The 14346-nt window shown below is 45.7% G+C and overlaps 1 protein-coding gene across 4 annotated transcripts in view; it reads right to left on the bottom strand.

The window, feature by feature from the left end:
* The window catches only part of PLXNA4 (plexin A4), a 434060-nt gene that overhangs the window by 64175 nt on the left and 355539 nt on the right, over nucleotides 1–14346 (bottom strand). For all 4 annotated transcript variants that reach the window (XM_075491509.1, XM_075491511.1, XM_075491510.1 and 1 more), the window contains 4 exons: nucleotides 12877–13067; nucleotides 7133–7284; nucleotides 6365–6482; nucleotides 839–975 (listed from right to left, as the gene is read on the bottom strand). In XM_075491509.1, the coding sequence (XP_075347624.1) occupies nucleotides 839–975; nucleotides 6365–6482; nucleotides 7133–7284; nucleotides 12877–13067 (598 nt within the window). The remainder of the gene's footprint in view (nucleotides 1–838; nucleotides 976–6364; nucleotides 6483–7132; nucleotides 7285–12876; nucleotides 13068–14346) is intronic.

Here is a 14346-nt window from a genome sequence, read left to right as displayed (position 1 = left end):
CGGTTCCCACTTGGCCTTTTAAATCACAAGCTGTGACTTCACCCTCCTGAATTATAGATGCTGAATCACACCACAGTCACGACAGGCAGCTAAACAGGATCCCCACAGCCAGGAGAGGGAAGGGCATTGCCCCAAGACAGTGGTCCCAGGTCTCCTGTGAATGAGCCTTTCTTCTGCCAAGGACATGCTGGGAGAAATGTGCCAACTTCATCTTCAGCCTCCACCAACGTTGGCAGCAAAATGTGTTGCGCTGGGTAGTTTTGAGCTGCGGGAGCCCCTGGGAATGGGATTCAGGCTCATTCTCACAGGGATCAGGGAACATTCAGCAGGTAACACTGACATTAAGCCTCTCTGAACTGCAATTGAACAGGAGCCAACCCAGAGCTGAAATGTTGCAAATCATCCATTTCTTAGCACTACAGGACTATTCTGGGATAAAAGGGAGGTGTTTTAATACTTAGAACCGATGTTGTCAGATTTTCTTTGTCACCTCCACTAAAGCAGGGACATGAAAATGAATCTTTTAAACAATGTACTCCCAGAGCAAGTAGCAAAGCATGGGACCATGGAGAATTGTAGTGAAATTTGACAAGGGGCCATGGAAAAAAGCACATCAAACACCAGTCAAAACAATGAAATAAATCCTATTCTCCTACCCCAAAACATGCACAGTAAGGTTGCACACAGGGCAGAATGCAAAAGTCCTATTGCTGAATATACGTGGCCATAAGGAAAAAAGACACGAGGGACAGAGTGTCTGGGCTGCAGAAGTCTCTTGACTATAATTGCTCACATTTTTCAGACTCAAGCATGTACTGTAGGAAGGACTTATCTGTACCTGTAGAAGAGGCAGGGTTGTCGCCCAAAGGTCACGATGACATTGCTGCCTGCATTAAGGTTGTTGCCTGTAATTGTCACCTGGGTGCCACCCGACACTGGTCCCCGCTTCGGCTTGAGATCAGAGAGTGTCAGAGTCTGTGAAGGCAAAGGGTTGTGTTGAAAACACAGCAGAGAAGCATACGTACCTTCCCTCTATCGTCTTAGCGATGGAGAGCGGTAGGCACCCCCAAGGGTTAATCACGTGTTAGCTGGGCTTCAGAAGATGACCATCTTCCAACCAATACAGGAGCCTAGAGTGACTCCAGTCCTATCATAGACACCCTGCTTGAATGACAAGTTTGGTGGGATGAGTTCAGACCTAACCCCCGTCTGTTCTCCTCTCTCCTGCAAAATCAGGCCTGCCCTTGTACCCACTCAGAAATACACCGTGCTTGCAAAGTCAGTTCCACACCTGGAGCAGCTAGAGCCACAGTCTCCCATCTCCACTGCTTGTTTGACACAGCTAGGGTGTCTTTTTGCCATCATGCAACACCATCTCTGCAAGATAAAGCAGGTCTTGAACTGTCTGATTGGATCTTAATGGGGACTCTCCACCTCCAAACTGTGGAGCTCACAAGTGATGAAAATGTTCAGGTCTGTAAAAGATTACTCTAAACCCTATTGATCTGACACGGGAACAGAGCCTGCTGTATAGCTCCAGAGAGATGCCTAAAAACTCCCCCTGTGCTCACGGGTTTTTTCCCCGGGAAGAAGGAGAGCTGTGGTTCAGCAGAACATCTGAGCTTGTGTCTTGCCTTTCCCGCATGCCCACCGCATGACCCCAAATCTTTCTTTTTTTCTTATTGGACTTGGATGCTGAGGCAGTTTAGTACCGCATGAGTGTCCTGCACCGATACAGCACAGCAGTGCTTAGGTTGAGATGTATCCTGAAATACTACAGCCACAAAAGGAGCACTGTCCAGACGAATACCTTTTTCCTTTTTCTGCTGATTTTCTGGGCCTCTTTTCCAAACACAACACAGTGCTGTGTTAATATATCAAAAAGGGGCACAATTCCTTTAGGGGCCCCAAATCTCAAACTTCTTTTTCTTACCCTCCTTCTCTCCCTTCTTCCCAAAATCAAGATAAAATACTTGCACTCTGAAGGCACAGATCACCCTGTTACCACAATGCAGAGAGGAGACATCCATTTTCAGGGAGAAATTTGGAGTTACAGTTTATTCTTTCATTTGCATTTTAATAGAAAAACTTTCCACTCAGTCCCAAGTGAAAAGCTACTATATGCATTTAAATGAAGATTATTTTTCCCCCTCTCTTTAAGAATGATGACACAAATGCTTGAAGCTCTCCTCAGCTCCTCTGAACGAGCAGGTACATCACGCAGTCACCTTATTGAGCTTTGGAGACCATTAATCCATGTTTATAAAACCACCTGGCATACACCACAGCTCCCTTTCTCACACACACAGAGCCCTCTCTGTTCCCGTTCCCCTCTGGCTAATAATTTTGAAAAACAGCAGCAAGGTTTCCACTTTGTTTTTGTTCAAAATGCAGCTACCGCTTGGAGAAAGGGCTGAACATGAAAATCAGACATACATCTCTGTAGAAAAATCTGTTGTCAGAGCTGGACGCTTCTTGTGTTTAAACTTGACTGGTTTTGACATGATGGTTTGGAAACTGTTTTTATTTTTTTCTGCAAATATTCTCTAACAGCTATTATTGGGATAAAAGATGCAGAAGAGTATGTAGATGCAAAAGATGCTCCTCTGTTTTTAGGGTACCACCTGAAGCTCTGATGGCAACTCCACTTTAATCCCTTATTGATGGCCACCCTCACCAGTGCAAACTACTGCTGACCATGATGGCTGCTGCTGGGACGTGACCGCCCACCTGGGAGAAAATGGCTTGAGAATGGCCAAGTTGGTGCACATAGCCTACACAACAGCACTGCAATAGTATCGGCTTTACAAACCATAGAGGAACATTTGAGTTAAAGACCCAAAGCCCTTGTCCCACTCCTGGATGGGTTTCCTGTCCTCTCCTCAGAGGCAGATAAACTAGCCATGCCCTTTTGAAGATCCTTGCAGACCAGAACTGGATCAGCAATGCTCCTTGGCAAAGCGTTGCTGTGTCTTGTGCCAATCTTACAAAAGGGTTTCTGGCTAAGCTTTCAAAGTTGTGATGAACCATTAATTATTCACAGTGGCCTTCATAAATATTGCACAGCATGTTTGCAGTAAAACTCAGCCTTCAGACTATTTACCATTTCCCTGCTGGTGGAAGGTGATGGAAAATGCAGGGGGCTCTAGTGGATCTGTAATAGGCTGAAGTGGACAGTGACAATGAGGGAAAGAGGACAGGAAATCTTCTGGACCTTTCTAGGAGCTTGCCTACTTTCCTCTGCTCCCCAGCCCTTTACTTTCCTCCAGTACGTTCTCCACACAGGCTGTCCACAGAGAAGCTGCCATCAGAGCTGTGTCTAAACTGACCTCATGGTGCATGTCAAGATCTTGGTTCCCACTTCATTCCTCCTGGGGACAAGGGCAGAGCAAGATGTGACTCAGACATAGCTTGTGCACCTGAGCTTCCTTTCTATAGGTTCAACAGTAGCAGCAGGAGGGGAAAGATGGAAGGGAGACCTGTTGCAAATGCTCTCCTGGGACAAGGAATTTAGGAGCAGACCCAGAAGAGATGCAATCAGAGTAGCCCACATCACCTGCACTGAGCCATATTATTCTCATCCAAAGCCAGAATAAAGACAAACTTGCTTCAGCATCTGAATTGAAAAGTGAAGGGAATTATTTTTTTTATTAAAAGACCACGGCAATAATCAGAGCAACAAAATGAGTAACTAAAAAAAAAAATATATATATTTTCATTGAGATCATCATAAATTTCATTTCAGCCTGCAACCAAATGCTTTGTTTCCCTTTTGGCTTATTGTACTCTCTAATGCAATTTGCGTTTTTGATCACAGATGAGCTTAAACAAACTAACAATTTTGAATTTAAAAGTTCTGGTTAGAAATGTGGAGAAAAACTGTTCTAGCATCTCTAAATTAAGCTACCTCTTTTTTAAAACATTGAAATTAAATACTCTGTTGAGTTCAATATAACACCTCTTCCAATTCTTGCAGGAGAGGGGAACCTATTGGAGAAATTTGACCCTGTTGTGCTTCAAACCTTTTGAAAAGCAATTTTCCAGAGGATTTACTATGCATCAGAAAGCAACGTTTATCTCCCATGCAATGCCCTTCCTTAGTTTTCAAACATCTTCTTTCCCTTAAAGCTACCACCCACCGTTACAGGATGCCAAGGCATGTTGTGATGCCTTCAATAACATCTCTACCCTCCTGGCAGAAGTATCGGAAGAAGCCAAGCCGCGCCAACAAAATCAGCTCCTGCTATGAAAGCAATGAACACAGGAGAGGGCATATGATGGGCAGGCTGGAGAGTGTCTGTATTTTTTTCTGTCTAGCACAAAGGTATCGAGGTATTCAGCAGAGAAAACCCTGTTGACTTCATGCTCATGCATGGCTGGGATAGCTGGCAGCCAGAAAGCCAGCAAGCAGAGGGAAAAGCTGTCACAAACGGACACGGATGACCAAAATCGGACAGTAATTCCAAGAGTAGCAAAGGTGACACGCTGAAGTGTAATGTCCTGGAAAGAGCCCTTCTGTCTGCCTAGTGGGGGCTCTCTCTCAAGGCGTTTCTCTGCCCCCACCACCATAGCACCTGAGTGATATCAGAAAATACAGAGAACAGAGAAATTTCAAGGGAAAATTCTAAGTTATTTGCATTCATTACCAGTTCCCTTTACCATAAAAAAATGCTTGGCCATGTGAATAGTTTCAGAAAAGACCCATTCCCTTGCAGGAGTCGAGACCTTTGATGGGAACAAAGAGATCCTCTCATCTCAAACCTGCACAGATCCACACAGATCAAGGCCAGGCAATGCTTGCATGTCCCCAGCAAGGGCCCTTAGAGGAATAAGCTGGTCTCTTGGACAAGGAGCATCATCAGAAAGGAGCAAAAACCCAAGTCGAGTGTACAACACGTTTGGCTCTCCTCCTCTCTTCCATCAGGCTCTCACCAGGGCAAAGCAACAGTCTCAGGCTGAACTTGCATCAGTAGCAGTGCGGAATCAGGCCCAGAGCCCCTCTGACTGCTTTGCAAGCTGATGTCCCAGACAGTTGGTGTAGCAAGCCAACTGGCCAGCCCCAGCAGTGTCTCTAAAAAGAGGAGCATGGCTGTTCTCTGAGTGCTGTCAACACACATTGAGTGGCAGCTGTGTGTACGATCCCACCACTCACCATCCCTAGGGACTTTTGACTTCATCTCCAAATTCCTCATGGCTAAGTCCTCTCTCCAAACCACCTACCCTTAAAAGCTAACTGAAGTTCACGCTTGCCGGTGTCTATCGTTTCACCATGGCGCATGCAAAACAGTTGCCCACTTGCACTGAGCCCCAGTCATACTCTACAGCTCACCCGCAGCCTGGCTAGTGAACTGGTCCCTCCTGATCTAGTGCTGCTTGGGTGCAGCACTGCTTCTTCTGGACACCCACAAGACCACCTAATGCAAAAACCGCTTGGATGCTACATCTCGCAGAAACACCTACCACTGCTATGGTGACTGCCTGTGGCCCAGTAAATGAGAATTTTTGTCCTTGCTAGCAGAAGGCCATGGGCTTTGCACTGACCCAACACAGCAGGGTCTTAGGATGTCTCTGGGCTTGCTGTGGCCTGAGCTGGGTGTCCCTGTGACCACAAAGGTCCCTTGGCCAACAGCCTTATGCCTGACTTGCCTGAGCTTAGCACTGGGGACACCCTGCATGGCCAAGGGTTGCCTCCCCGGGCAGGCATTGCCCAGCAAACACCAGCCCTTTGTGTGCCCGGGCTGGGCACCGGGCAGCTCTGCCACTGGTGCTGGGGACCAGGGAGAAGGGAGCAGGTGGTGGGGAGAGGTGGGAGAAAGATAGTCCTGGGGGAACCTAAGAGTGAGGAGGAAGAAACCCTACCATGAACATCGCACTCCTCCTGCTGAAGACCTCAGGGTGGTAATGACTAGTGGCAATCCTCATGTTTCTCTTGGAGAACACTGGTGACTTCAACTGTAGGGCCTGGAGGGATGCTGGTAGGGTGAACATCACACCAGGGAAAAGTAAGGTACTAAGAAAGTTTTTTTCCTTTTTCTTCTTTTTTTTTCTTTTTCTTTTTTCTTTCCTGTATAGCATTTTTAACTATTAATGAGGATTTTCTGTACTAATTTGAACCATGGCTGTATGTAACTATAACTGGACTAATAATTTGGACTATTATTAGATTGTTAAAACATTAATTAGGCAAGCTATTTTTGCTCATAACAAGATTTTGAAAGGAAATGGAAGGAACAACTTGGTGTGCTCAGAACAGTAGTGAAGAACTCAGAGGCTGAATGTGGTCAAGGACAATGGATAGATGCAGCAAAGGGAACCAAGGCCCGAGGACCTTCAGGGCCAAGGAGAACTTCTCGCAGGAGCTTACCATAAAGTAGTAGAGCTGCGAAGACCTGGCCATGAACTCTGGTTTGCACTCAGCCACGCAGATTTCCACGAATCCGGCATGCTGGCTGGGCTTGGCCTCCCCCATCTCACATACTATCCTGTGGAGAAAATATGAACCAGAAGCAAGGTTTGAGGGATGGTTTGGTGGTCTGGGTAAGATGGAATTGGAGCAAACAGCCTACACTGCTGGGGAATGAACTGTAGACTTAACCCATCCTCTTCTTTCCAATCCAGGATCCAAACTATGGACTAAGTTATTCTTTAAAGAGTGGTGGCTTTTGGCTGTTGGCATTTGGTGGGACAAATGCTTAGCTGGTGTAAATCAGCATAGCTTCACTTAAATATACAGACAAATGCTGGGCCGAGGTCTGACCTCAGGGTTCCCTCTGTCCTCCAGCCTTGCATGGTGGACAGCTTTGTGGCTGTAGGGCTTAATGATCACTCCTGCCCGTGATAAGCTCCTTCTCAGGACTGCTGCCCCTCAAACTGGAATTGAACACCCTTGTGGTGGCTGTTATGTGAAAAACAGAGGATAACTTCAGGACATATGCCATGAGGATTATCTAAATATGCAGTCTAAATACAGTAATAAACGGATTATTAGCTCCTGATCTGTAAGTGAGGAACAGCATCTTCCATTCCTCACTTCCAAGGTTGGGTGGAATGGACTCCTTAGAAAGACCCTACAGGTAGCAATGACTGTTATTAGGTGTGCTGTGGCCTACTATCTGCCACACACCCAACTTACTGCTCTGCTGGGATGTACCCTTCCACCAGCGGTTTGCACTCCACTCCGGCCACTTTGACATGAGACGCAATATCTCTGAACTCCAGCCCCAGATTCTGCCCACGGATGGTCACTTTGGTCCCTCCTTCGCGAGGGCCTGTCACTGGATTGATCTGGAGAAACAAGCCAAAAAAAGGAGAATAATCAAACCACCTATGTAAAGACATCAGCATCCTCTCAGGTGAAAGAAGAGGCAATATCAGGTCTCTTTGTGACTGCTAGGGACACTCATAATTATGAATGCTGAAAAACTGAGGGAACAAGCCTACTCTAGATATATCACTTGGTCCAGCTCCCTTGCAAATATATATCACACATGCCCCAAACTCAGAGTATAGAAAATTATACCCCAGATCTCATTTACTCTCTTTTAACTACTTGCAAAACATCCAGAGATGAGTAGGAGATGTTTTCTAGGTAGGAGAAGGGGTTTCTGATGGTGCAGCTGAGCTCTGCACTTTATAGACATGAGCCACGGAAAGGCAGGAGAGGGGCACAGTGGAAAGAAATGGGAGAAAGAACAAGAAAAGGACACAAATGGCTTCAGTCAGTCACTTTAAATCCCAAATTCCCAGCCCGAAGCACATGGAGTTTTTGATCTCTTCTGGAGGTAGGTATTGCTCATGAATCACAAACTCAACTGAAAATGTCCGCCTGAAAAAACCAGCCAAGACACAACAGAAGCAGCGTGTCGGATTAGGTACGGAGTAGGTGGACGGTAACTGAGACAGCAGCAGTTGCTGTGTGCCAACATGTATTTCTGAAAGAGCTCCAGCTGCCCTCACAGGAGAGCTGGGGCCAGGGGAAGGGCAGGCATGGGAGCATGGACAGCTTATTTGTGGGGTGGAAGGCCCCTGAGCCGCAGCATGAGATGCGTGGCTATGCCAACCATCTTGGTGCCTGGTGGCATAATGTTTGCATCCCATTCTGGACCTTCACCAGACCCTACCAGGGGTAGGATCACTGTGTCTTGCTCAGCAGAGGCTGTGTTGGGCAGCAGAGCCAAAACGCCACCCAAATTCCAAAGCTTACCTTTCCCTCCCATTGCAGAGCCTCACCCTACACCTAGAGCTATCTATCTCTGTGCAGTATTTCTGGCCCATGCAAAAGGGGTGTGTACATGGGAAAGCATTCTGCATCACATCCATCACCCTTGTTCAGAGCCAGGTGGAAATTAGCATTGGAGTTGCCTCCTCAACATTGAAACAACACAGAAATCATGGGGCTGGCCCTTAATTATCTCAGTTCTGCCCTTCCAATTATTCACCATGCCCAAATGCTTTGCCATACAACTGGCTAGTTGAAAGGGGCTTCAAATGTTGCTTTCAAAGGGTATTCCCTGCTGTCCATTCAGTATGCCATGGCTGCCATCTGCTAGCATTGGCAAGGCACTCTCTGCAGTGAGGAAGGGGGAATTCCCTGTCTGAGGTCCGCACCCGCTGGCCGATGGCTCTGCCAACTGGGAATTTAGGGCTGGCAGCTAGACCCTTGCGTAGCAGTCGGACTAGCAGGGAAAGTCGAGGCACTGGCAGGGCAGGGCTGCTCTTGACCGCTTCCCAGCGTTGAGTCTGGCACCAGGGTTAGCCTAATTTCCACCCAGAGGCCAGTTTTTAGAAAGTCCATCTTTAATAAAAAGAAAGAGCCCCTGGCACCTTTAGGGGATATTTATTTTAGGATATTTAGTTTTAGGTGCTGTGAACCACCTCCTGAATGAGTGCGTCTTTGCTCTGACTATACAGGGAACCAACAGAAGTTAACAAATTAATAGCACAGATGATCACAGAGAAGTGCTTGGACCTGTGGGGTTGTGTAGTGTAGACAGAACCTCTGCAGCACAAGATCTCTGCAGCAGCCTGGTCTCAGGTCCAAAAAACAGACAAACACCACTTGAGCCAACAAAATCAGAACCATGGCTGGCTTATTGCTACTCCAAAAGTCAACAAGGTACTTAAGTCCTTAAAAAGAAAATAGCACAACATTTAAGACTCTGACAGGTGAAATGATTATTTGGATTGGCTGGGGATTTGACCTTTGGATGGTCTGTGGTGATGAGATTGATAGACAAGTAGAAAATGGATAAAAAGAGAAAGAAAGAGAGAGGCATTTGCGGTTATTTTCCAGGAAATGAGGGAAGTTTCTTAAAAAAATGAGAATGAAAATGAAATTTCTATTCCAGGAGAAACCAATATTGATTGTCTCAGTTGGGGAGTCAACATTGAAAACTTGAACTATTTTCCAAAAATGTCAATTCCAAAATATTTTTATTCTGAATCATTAATAAATATCTATTCAAACAAAGTTTTCTGTTTTAAATACTTATTTTGCTGACGTCAGTTAATCCTCTCCTGATAAAACACCGTATGAATGATGCTGGAAGGCTAGAATATATCACCATACCAAATGCAATCTCATATGTACTCAAAATGAAAAAAAAAAGATAAACTAAAATTCCCATATTTTATTTTATTTCCTTATGTATTAGACACACTTTGTAAGAGAACTGAGTTCCCCATGGAATATTTTGGTTCTGTTTTGTGGTATTAAACTTGTCATCAAAAGGTTTTTACTTGTTCTAGTAAGGTAGGTGTCTAGTAAGCTAGGTCTGTGGTTAATTAGGGCTCACCTATGCTTGAAAGAGCCTGCTAGCATGAGCAGTACATCTCATAGCAGGTCAAAAGAGGATTTTTTTTTCTCATATGACTAATGTCATTACCCTGAATAAAAGAAGGTGTAGTGGTGAAAAGGAATGTCTTGCTAGAAAAGTCCTTTTCTTTATAAGTAGGGGTGGGTTTGAGACAAAAGTTTCACTGCAGAAGCCACAAAAAACTCAGTGGAAACATTATCATCCTCCTTCCATCTCTGTCTAAGGCACGAGATTTTAAAAAATTCTTGCTACGACTCAAAAAGCATCAACAGGAAACTTCTCGTAGTGAAGCCAGAACAGCACCTCTGAACCCCTCCCTGTGTGATTTTTAATTTGTAAAGGCCAGCTTCAAAACCCACTTATTTCCTTAAAACAGGATGGCCTGGGATTCTCCCAGGAGCATGTAGGAGATTTCTTAACCCCAACTCATCACACTCCCACAGATACATACAAGAAGAAGATTTACTGCGCTGTTTTCAGAGCGAGAGAGAAGGAGCCTGTTCCTATCACAGGTGCAAAAATGTGGACCAAGAACTGTCACTTTTGGAGAGGAAAATGCAGGCAGGGAAACAAAAGCTGCCAGGAAGCCTTAGCTTTCTCTCAAAGACCCAGAGCTGTAACACCGCATCGCAATTTACGCCTTCTGCTCATATCAGCCTAATGCTGCAGCTTGTCACTCTTAAAGGAGGTTTTGTGGCTCAGCGAGTCTGTAAATCCTTTAATTTCACTGAGTGGCAATATAAATGCAAGAGCTAGTAAATAAGTACAGGTTATGGGAAGCTCTGTGCTGGCGCGTGTGTGTGCCTGTGCAAGTGTGAGTACACGTGTTGTTTCTCCTCCTTTGCCTGCACAGATACTGCCCTGGCTCCTCGCCAGAATATGCATGCTCTTACCAATGGCTCCAGACCTACCATTAGCTGCAATATATATCCAGTCACTTGAGATTACTTCCATGCTAATGGCTCAGAAAAAGACTTTCCAAGAGCTACTTATGATTGCACCAGACAGTTGGAATATTTCATGAGCAAATATTGCAATGATCTCTTCGAGCTTTGGGAGCTGTTGGAGGAAATGCCAGCAGAATTAGAAGTACGTCCCTTCTGGAACTATAAGGTGGAGAGTGAGTTCTTTGCACTTCATAAAGAGACTGTAGATGCAGGGTTGGGGTCAAAGCATGGCAGAGAAATGTGGATGGACCTTCAGAACATCATACTACCACATGGTCAGGTCTTTGTGTTTTGGACTTCTGCTTTAGTTGGTCATCCATCACTTGCCCAAGATCAAATTCTACGAATCTGTGCAAATTTTCTGAATCTTTCCCAAGGTTTAAGAATCTGAAAAGATTCAAAAAAGGTTTCATCCATCCCCCTATAATTTTCAAGGCCTCAAAGCTGAACTTTCAGAAGTAGCTGCTCATTCTGGCTGTCTCTGGGTTTGGTTTCACAGCTTCAGGTGGTTCAGGTGGGCTCAAAATTACCAGCCTCAGATAAATCCAAGTGCAGTGGCAGCCTCCACCTTGGAAATATCAGGATGAGCCTGGCAATCCGGCAGTCCAACTGAGTCAGTACTTTGGGGACTAATGGATGGCAGGAAGATGGATTGACTCACAGTAAGAGGGGCTCCTTTCAATGGCATCTGGGAAAACCAGATTCTATCCAGCCTTTACTATCACAAAACTTTCACACAAGGACATTGGTTTAGGACTCGTCCATAGCACCCACATTTTTTGACTCTCAACTGAATACAATTGAAAAAGCCTTTCTTGCTTTCTAGGAAACTAGCCCACCTAATGTTTCATATTAAACGTAACCATGGAAGCTGGATTTTCCTCCTTTGCATTTCCTTTTCTCTTCCTGTCTCACTTTCCTCCTTATTTTTTTCATTTGCAGAATAAGGCCCTAGCCACCCTGAAAGTGTACTCATGTTAACAAAGGCACGGTGACTGAGAAATGCTTAAGGCAGGAGACAGTTGGTAAGGTTGTAACCCTCATCATCAAGGCTCAGATCTGTCCTGCTGCCTGCCCTGTGACCCTGAAAATGGTGCCCATCATTATAGCAAAGGCATGCTAAGACAGGAGACAAAAATCACTTTAGACTGGAGGCCTGATTTCCCTCCCTTGCCTTCTTTCCCTTTCTCGACTCCCTCTCTCTATGCTTTTCCTATTCTCTTATCTCCCCTTTGTACCTTTGCGCCAGCTCTTCCTTTGGCTCAGTCAACACATTCAATAGGAAACCTTCTAAAGAACACGGTTAAGCTGCAGATCCTTCCCCCCAGCCTTGGCCTCATTCTCTCTTTATCACTTAATAGCAGAGTTCCAGGCTTCATTTAGTCAAGGCTTGATCCTGCCTCCTCCTTGAGCCTTCAAAGGGGGAAAGCTGACAATTGTACTGGGCTTTGTTTGCTCTATGGGGACTGCTTTCACCATGCAAAGTCAGCCAGGCAAACAGAAGACCGTTACTTTGCTGGAGTCAGTGGAGTCTTATTTTTTTCTGGGCATTTACTTGGTCCACGTCATGCTATTGGGAAATACAACCTGTCCTCTTCCTTGACCTTCTGTCAGCAAAGCTCAAAACACTCTGGGATCACTCAATATCTCCTTCTCAACCAGGCTGGCCAGAGAGGCTGTTTCAACAGACGGTTGGGCTCGTTTGATTACCTTCACACTGTCCATTTGAGGTGCCCCAGAGCATCTTGTCTCACCTTCAGCTGCTCCTAAAGGCTTCATGTCACATCTGCCAGCTCTGTGTGGGCAGGTTGGATGCTCCAGTGTTCTTCAGATTACACTAGCAGACTGTGTTTGTGCAACTGATTCACGTCCACATTGACTACGGTGGGAACTCTGACACACTGCTCACCCCTATGTTGTAGACACCTGAAGTTGTGTGCCTACCTTTGAAGGCCACCATGGCCTCCCATCCCCAAGGTTGCCCGGTGTTTTGCCTGACCCAGCAGAGCTCATCCCTGACCTTCCCCTCACCAACACAAAGACAAATCAGGAAAGTAAACCAAGGAAAGGGTACAAGAGGGAATACCCCAGCTTCTTGCACATCCATGACTTACATCCGTGATCTTGGGGTTCGTACATTTGCCCTTGGTGCTGGACAACTCCAGCCACTGGCTGTCATGGGCTGGGCAGTGCTGCTTCAGCGTGCACTGGTTCTGCCCCTCGCACCAGCCACACTCGAAGTCCGGGTCAGCTTTCAGGCACAGTCCACAGCTGTCCCGCATGGCCCCACACTTGTACAGGTGAACTAGAGGGACAGAAAAACAGAGAAGACCTGAGAGATGCAGACAGCGTGGGAGAGTGGTGGGATGTCAGAGGACAGAATGAAGAGCAAGAGAGGGGAAGGTGTTCTGGGCTGCTTGTTGCAGAGGCAGGATGGGACCTCTCCGGGGGGGTAAATAATGGGGGAAAAAATGTTTACATCCTTCTTGAAATAAACTGCACTTGTCAGAGTTCATAACCCATGAAAGACATTTTTGGAAGCTGAGAGCAGAAGGAAGGATGCTATCCGCAGTAGGGTGATGGTCTGCAAGCAGCAGAAGGTTGGGGGGGAAAAGGTTGCTGGGCAGTGTCTTGGCCTTGGTCCCTTCCTTTTTCAGAGACCGTCTGAATGTCATACAGTGATCCCTATTACCAGTCTCAGACTCATCTCTTCATCCTAAAATAATTTTCTAGACTTGGTCTACCCACAACTTAAACTTGAGGATTTGCCTGGAGTGAAACTACCCAGAACCGGGTGCTAAGGTAATGTCATTCAGGTTTCCCCCTCAACAGAAATCCTAAGAGATAATACTAAATCCACAACAGTTCGCTATGAGGCTGAATCCAGGGATTCACAATCAGCCTTTCCTGCTGCTTCTGCTCCAGAAATTCAGTCTGCTTTACACTTTGAAGTACTAAGTTGATCCTACTCTAATACAGACAACAATGATTAATGCTTAGCTCCATCTTGGGTGGCTAAGTGATTAGAAACAGCCAAAGTTTTTTCCAAATAAAGCCTAAAAACGTTGCACTCCTCCTATGAAATAAGATCATGCTATTTATCCTTATTTTACAGTGCAAACTGAGGCCTGGGTTGCACAGGGGGCTGATAGCAAGAGTCTCTTCCCTGAAGATGAAGATGGCAGAATTGAGGCTTTCGGACTTGCTTTGTTTCTGTATTTGTGGGTGTGTTGGTGGATTTCGTTATAAGATGGGGGATTTTCCCTTTGTGCTTCTGTTTTGCTGTGTCATTAGGTGACCAACATCTTGTCTGTGGTTATTACTATACACAATCCCAAAGCTCAAAGGCTTTGGATATGTGTGCTGAAAAGCTCTGGCTGTCTCTTCATACCTGCACCCTAGAAGTCAGCAAGTATTGACCAATGCAAGGAAAAGCTCAGAAACTTTTTATTTCTCCAGGCTTGCAGAACAGTTTGCAGAACAGCTGTCAATCACAGTGTGCTACAGGCCTCTTGGGATACAGCCCTTTCTTTAATTTTCTCTTAGATTTCCTCAAATTTCCTGAGTCGCTTTGCTTGCAATGC

Source organism: Mycteria americana, chromosome 1 (assembly GCF_035582795.1).
Source record: "Mycteria americana isolate JAX WOST 10 ecotype Jacksonville Zoo and Gardens chromosome 1, USCA_MyAme_1.0, whole genome shotgun sequence".
NCBI lineage: Eukaryota > Metazoa > Chordata > Aves > Ciconiiformes > Ciconiidae > Mycteria > Mycteria americana.
This window is presented reverse-complemented; position numbering and strand designations above follow the sequence as displayed.